Consider the following 6998-nt stretch of genomic DNA (forward strand, 5'->3'; position numbering starts at 1 on the left):
TTTTTTTGGCTTTTTTGCCGGATTTTTCGACCCGGTACGCCAAATTCGCATTTTACTTTAAACAATAGGTTTTTGTGGACCAACTGTTTATGTGCAGCGCTCAAAATAATTATTCGTACAGTGATTTATTTTACAATATTCGCATTGCTTTTCATATTTTTTTTTAGTTAATTCTTCACGAAAACATAGTTCATATTCTAACAAAAAGCATATATGTATGTACATATATAAAATTTTTAAACTTTTTACAAAAATTTCGAAAATTAAAAAAATTTTCATGAAAACTCAAAATTCAGAATTTTTACTATGCAGTTTAATAAAATGCAAGTTTCAAGATGCTGAAAATTAGCGATGATTTTTGAGATTTTTGTTCTCAATGTTGTTGAGCGTTTTCTATATTTGTTCAAGCATTATGTGTGTCAAAAGTTACAACACCCTAGAGAAAAAAATTTTTTGAATTTTTTTAAGTTTTGTAAAAAGTTTGAAAATTTAATTTATATGGCTTTTGTTAGAATATGAACTATATTTTCCTGAAAAATTAGCAAAAAAAAAAATATGAAAAACTTGCGAATATTATAAAATAAATCACTGTACAAATAATTATTTTGACCACTGTATGTATTTGCTTAAAAGTTTGGATATATTTCATATTTTGCAGGTTTTCGCAACTATTTAAGAATTTCTCTCGAAACATTGCGAGATCTTTTGGGGACTTTTTCTGATTTTTCGGGACCTTTTGTGATTTACTGCGTTTTACTCCGGATTTTTTGGGATCGTTTGTGGTTTTTCAGATTGAAAAGTACATTTAAATACTAACTTTGCTTTATATGATTGCCTAAAACCTAAAACACAAGACTTTTGGGGTATTTTCTACTTAAATAATATCAGACAACTGGCAGGAATAATTTTTGCATAAAAAGGTAAACATAATAAAATAATAAAAGCCATTCAGTTGGTTAATTTTTCTGTTCTGTTTCTGTTTGATACAAATGCCTGCTCGGGACTGTCTCCGATATTTACATTCTTCCATAAATTTTTAAATTTTTACTCCAATGAAAAAACACCCTGTATTGAAAATGATCAACCTTATCGCCAATTCCATGTTAATAAATAGTTCCCATAATTTAACAGGGAAAAATTTTGAAAAATTATCACTGGTTCTTGCTTTATAATTTTTGGGAATATTTGTTCACACGGAATTCACGATAAAGCCGAATGTATCTAAACGAAATCATAGAATTGTATCGTCATCATCAAATCGAAAGCTCTATTTGAAACTTTTTCGGAAAATTCGATATTTTTTTTTTAATTTAGAAAATTCAAAAACATCAAGATTTATTAACTTCTGAAACTTTATAATAAAATTTGTCAGATGGAACCTTTGCATCGATAATGACGGTTTGTACTAATCTTTGGATGAGCAATGGTTGTTATTGATGGGAAGGAATAGGAAAATATAGTGTACAATAGGATAAGATTTGTTAGGACATAATACACACACATACACGCACCCCAAATAGGTGAGGTGAGCAAGTGTCTGTTGTCGAGTGAAATAGCAATATTGGAAATGACATTGGCAATGTGTGAGGAGCATTAGCTGGCTGTGTATGGGAAACTGTTAGGATATGGAGGTGAAAATTTAATTATATTTTCTTGCTAGGCTAACAGCATGCCACAACATTCAATTTAAATTGCATTGTTGCTACACAAGCAGCGTTCGGTGCCGATCTGTGCTGTGGCGGAATGCTGATATGGAGGATGGGTGCAGGTGGGATGCAGATAGTGGTGGTGGTGGTGGGATGGAACATAATGGTATTAGTGGATTAAGGTTGGCGAGGCATGAATATTTTAAAACCACTTCTTTTTTTTGCCTTCCATATGATTCTAAGTGTACGTGTCTAAGTATGTGTATGAATTTGAGTGTACGCACCCCCTCCAATCGCCTCCTTGTCACTATCTGGCTCAGATTGTGTGAGACTCATTTGCCGGCGTGACAGCGGCAACTGATTCAGACTTATGCGTGAGCGGTTAATATCGGCAGCTATGATGGAGCACGCTTCAGAGTTGCGACGACACAGCGATACGGTGCGTTGGCGCAGTGCACGACGCTTGGCAGCTAAGCGGTATTTATTTTTTTTTTTTGTGATATCGAACAAACAAAAAAGAAGAAGAAAAAGCAACAACATAAACAATTAGTGTTTACCTCTGTTGATTTGCATTTTGCAGTGTACAACAACTGCAATATAGTGTGTTATATTTTTGTATGTGGTTTTTTTTTTTTTGTATTTTCAACCAACGCCAACTACAGGTTGTTCAATGTTTGTTTTTTTCTTTGTCGATTGATTGGTTGGTGGGAGTATGTGAGTGGTTGATTTTTTGACTGGTGCTTGATGCGCTGTTGGATGTCATTTACGTGGCCTGCGCACCGTATGTTGGAACGACATGCCGGTGTTTAGATGTTTAATAAGGTATTTACCTTCGAAATTTAAATCCTGACCAGTCTCATCCGAATTCTCTCCGACCAGCGTGTGTTCATCATCGGCACCCAGTGGTGTTAAAGTATCTTTGCTCTCAGTGCTGGCGCCAGTGTCCTGCCGCACCGTCACGTATGGCGTACGCTTTACAGTCTCACATGTGGACGGGCGTTGTGACATCGGTAGGTAAATGTCCGAGTCAGATTCGGATTGCATGGATATTTTGCGGCTCACATGCTCGCTCAGCGGCAGATCGTCTGGCTCTTCAGGTACTGGCACCACCTCGAAATGGGTGCCTTCATCGAAAATGTACGCATCCGGGCGCACTTCTGTGAGCGAACGATTAAAGCGACGACGGTTGTTGACCTTTATGTATGAATTGGGTGAGAGGCAAAGAAAATTATGTAAATATTAAGAAACGCAAATTATTTTAAACTTTATTGTAGTTGCATAATAATCAATTAAATTCAGCATTCGCGTTTAAAAAGTAGTATGTTAACAAAGAAAATACATATTACTTCAATTTATTATGGTATACCCACCTGTAAATTCGGTGTTGGCATCAGTGTCTCATTATCAGACATCGACACGGTGCGTACACGCTGTAAATCTCCGCCGAGATTCATATTCGATGCGTGCAAATCGCCTCCATCAAGCATATGCATCGACATGAAACGATGTATGACCGCCAAGTGCGAAAGTATTTGCTCCGAAGATTCTTCCATTTTGCGCAGACGAAATTCGATACTCTGGAAAAAGAAAACAAAGAGTTGAAAAATTTTATAAAATAGTAAAAACTGGCAGTAGTTTAAGCGTTTTTAATTACCGAATCAAAATTGCTTTTTAATAAAAAAAAAATTGAAGAAAGCCATTCCTAAAAACATTGTTAAAGTTCAACTTGATTTCCAGATCTTGATAAGAAAAGTTTTAAGATAGCGGTGGTATTCTACATGGTATTAGAACTCACTCTGATGTAAATTAAAATTTATTTTAAAAATTTGGGAGATGGCTTTTTAGTAGGGCTGTGCGATTATTCGATTACTCGAGCAAGTTGGTTAATCAATTATTCGGTTAATCAATTACTCGAGTAATCAAGATTTTGATTACTCAAAACGATGATTAATCGAGTTACTTGAAATATGATTACTCAAAAAATAATAATTTTGCTCGTTAAAAGAGTTTGCTTTGGAAAATGCTTATTTTCTTTTTCACATCCTGTATATGAAAAAAAATTTTCGTTTTAATTTTTTAAAACAGAAACGTTGTTTTCAAAGTATCAAGGAACTTTAACTACTTTATGCATATGTAAAGAGTTGAAATGTTGATTACTCATTTTACTCCAAATGTTGATTAATCATAAAGCAAATTACTCAAATATGTTTGTTTTTGGTTAATCAAAAATCTTGATTACTCGAGTAACTGAACTTTTGAGTAATCATAACTTCTAATTAATCGAATAACTGAGTTATTTACTTTATGATTAATTAAAATTTTGAGTAATCAATTAATCGCACAGCCCTACTTTTTAGTTTAGTTTTTTTTTTTTTTATAAGTCTATCTCATTATATAATAAACTGCATTGAAATACGCACCTCAAGCCTTTTACAAAAAATAATGAAAATTCAAAAAATGTTCACTTAAATTTCAAACTTTTTATTCAGAAATTTTAGGTATGCAAGGTAAATAGTAAAAATTTCAAGTGGCTACAAATACCGTTGATTTTTAATAGTTTTTTTAGCTGACGGTGTTGTACATTATCTTCAATATGAATTTGTTTCTTTATATATGACCATTTTGATGGAGTTAAGGAGCTTTGTGGAACTGCATCAAAGTTGCCATAACGGCTGCTGACTTATTCCCTTTGGCAATGAACCGATTCATGCACAGTATGCTCAAAACATGGATTTCTTATGGAAAAATTACGCTAGGTGGTGCAGGGTCGAGTTTATTTTTATTTTTTTTTCTAATCGCGAATAAAAGCTTGCCCTTAAAATCTTGTTTTTAATTATCTGTTTTCGTTTGAAAACAGAATTGAACTTTTATGTGAAGTGATAAAGAATGGTTTTGCTTTACGTTTACACAGAACAGAAATTGGTCCCGAGGAACAGCTTGGCGATAAGAAATTTGTTTAATGAAAAAAAGGTATACGAAAGAAAATTAGAAAGAAACTTGTTAAAATTACGTCCCCCTATTTGCTTCCCCGCCACTGTATATACACTTGTGGTCAGCTGATTAAGTCCAGTGATATTTTGACTAGTTTACCTATTTTTCTTTTGTTTATTTAATGTTTGTATTTTTTTTTTAATAAAAGTTTTGCAACTTATCTAATTAAAAAAAAAAATATGAAAATTCGACGAATTTTAATATTTGCACCCGAACATTTTAAACTTTTTATTCTGAATTTTTAGAAAATTTTTAGGTATGCTCATTGAATTTTAGTAGGTTAAAATGCAAATTTTAAGACGCTAGAAAAACGCGTTGTTTTTTAATATTTTCCTTTTTGCTGATGGTGCTAGGCATTTTCTCTTAAACAAACGAAATTGTCGAGCATACCTAAACTTTTTCTAAAAACTCTGAATAAAAAATCGAAAATTTTCGGGTGCAAATGTTACAGTTTGTTGAATTTTCATAAGTTTGAAATGTGGATTTATGTGGAGCTGGTTAGGTAAAGTGCTAGATTTTTATAAAAAATATATCAACATTAAATAAACAAAAGAAAAAAATAGCCAAAACTTGTCAAAATGCCACTTGACTTAATCAGCCGACCACGAGGGTATGTATTTATTTAAGATTCATTATTTCCAACTCACCTGCACAGTGGCCGTTTGTACATTCTCCTTTTGATTGATATCCTCAATTTTTTGTGCCAATATTTCAACACGTTCCGTTGTATTTTTTCACACGTTCATCAGTCGATTGATTCAATATGATTTCCTGTTCGTGAAAGAAACCCTCAACGCATTCCTCTTCGAAGTCGTACAAACGCTCCATATCATCCTTTTCGAGAAACAATTTTAAGCCATTGTCACGTTGTACCTCCAATCCTGATGAGTGGTACAAATTTGATTTTTATTTATTTGAAGTTGGCGTATTTGCATATTAGGGCGCATGTGGGCGCATATGAGGGAAGGAGTTTAGGAGCAGTGGATTTGAATAGATGAATTTGCAGAAATTGAGACAGAATTTGTTTGTTGAATGTTGCGGTGCGTGGCGGCGTTGTTGTTGTCGAATGGTGGTTGCGCATGACATTTATTATCGCACAAGTGTTGTTGATATGCAGAAAGAAGCAGTTTCGTTTTCGATGTTGTTGACATAGCGATAGATATTTATTTAAGTTGATTTTGTTGACGATTCCAAGTTGTTGAGATTGTTGACCGTTTTTTTATTTTCGTGTTGAATTTATTGAATTTTATTTGATTGATATGGCAACCAATTGTTTCGTTAGATATCAGGTCAGTATTTGTAGATAATTGCAGTTATTTTTAATTTTTTTTTTTTTTAGAAAAACAAACATACAAAGACATCATCAGTTTTGTTGGATTATTGCAGAATTGAGAGTATAACAAATTTTATAAATAAACGGTTATTTGTATGCGCGCATGTTTGGATGTACATATGTATGTGCGTGAGCATGCATTTTGATGTGTCGTGTGATTGAACAGATGTAACCAATGGTGTCATCATCATAAACACCGTCACATCATCATCATCATCATCATCATCATTATTACCATCAAATGCAGTGGCAAAGATGCGACAAGCGGTGATGGCCCATAAAGTGTGGTGAGTGTAAATATTTCAAATGTATTATTGCAGTGACACGATGTTTAGTTTGGAATGATGTGGCATGAATGGCAAATGTGCCACATGTGGCAGTTGTGAAGTACAGCAACAACAGCAGCGGCAACAGCAATGAATGCAATTTTCCAAAACCATCGGCAATGAAATGAAATTGTTCAATACGATGCGCATATTCCATAAAGGTGGTTGAGTGTATTGGTGTTAGGAAGTTTTTTTTTTTTTTAGTTACGTTGGTTAGTTTTCACATTTGAAATGATTTTATAAATGTTTTTTTTTTGTGCGTTTTAGTGCAATGTGTGCATGTTTGCGATAGCCATTTTTTTTTTGGAATTTCAATACCGTTAGTAAACATAAAAAATTTGCAATGCATGTTCACAAATGTATGTATGTATGTTGTGGAGGAGTATGTTTATATGTTCGTGTGTAACAGCCATGAACGATACCGTTAACGGCAGCGCAACAAGAAGAAAAGGAAATAATATTTTTTGGTTAAATATATTCACAGCGTTAGTAATATAAACTCACAGGGAATAAAATTTAATTTTCTCATCCCTCTCTCACCTTTCGCTTTACGTATACAATACTTAAGCAACGAGTAGAAATGGCAGAGTGCAATGAATGGTGGCGGTAGTACGGGTTTTTGTTGATACTCCATGACGACAGTGAAGCGTTGGAACATCCAAACCTAAACACAATCGCACAAACGATAAAATAAGAAGACGA

The 6998-nt window shown here is 33.7% G+C and overlaps 1 protein-coding gene across 1 annotated transcript in view; it reads right to left on the bottom strand.

Annotated features, from left to right (window-relative positions):
• Window positions 1-6998, bottom strand: part of LOC118743799 (transient receptor potential cation channel trpm) — a gene marked incomplete at its 5' end in the record, with an annotated part of 161503 nt that overhangs the window by 22690 nt on the left and 131815 nt on the right. The window contains 7 exon segments of the mRNA XM_036476564.1: window positions 1931-2116; window positions 2477-2840; window positions 3017-3223; window positions 5285-5371; window positions 5373-5518; window positions 6837-6961; window positions 6963-6984. Of these exon segments, the coding sequence (XP_036332457.1) occupies window positions 1931-2116; window positions 2477-2840; window positions 3017-3223; window positions 5285-5371; window positions 5373-5518; window positions 6837-6961; window positions 6963-6984 (1137 nt within the window).

The sequence above is a fragment of the Rhagoletis pomonella genome, unplaced genomic scaffold, assembly GCF_013731165.1.
Source record: "Rhagoletis pomonella isolate Grant_MI unplaced genomic scaffold, Rhpom_1.0 Rhpom_scaffold_00007, whole genome shotgun sequence".
Lineage (NCBI taxonomy): Eukaryota > Metazoa > Arthropoda > Insecta > Diptera > Tephritidae > Rhagoletis > Rhagoletis pomonella.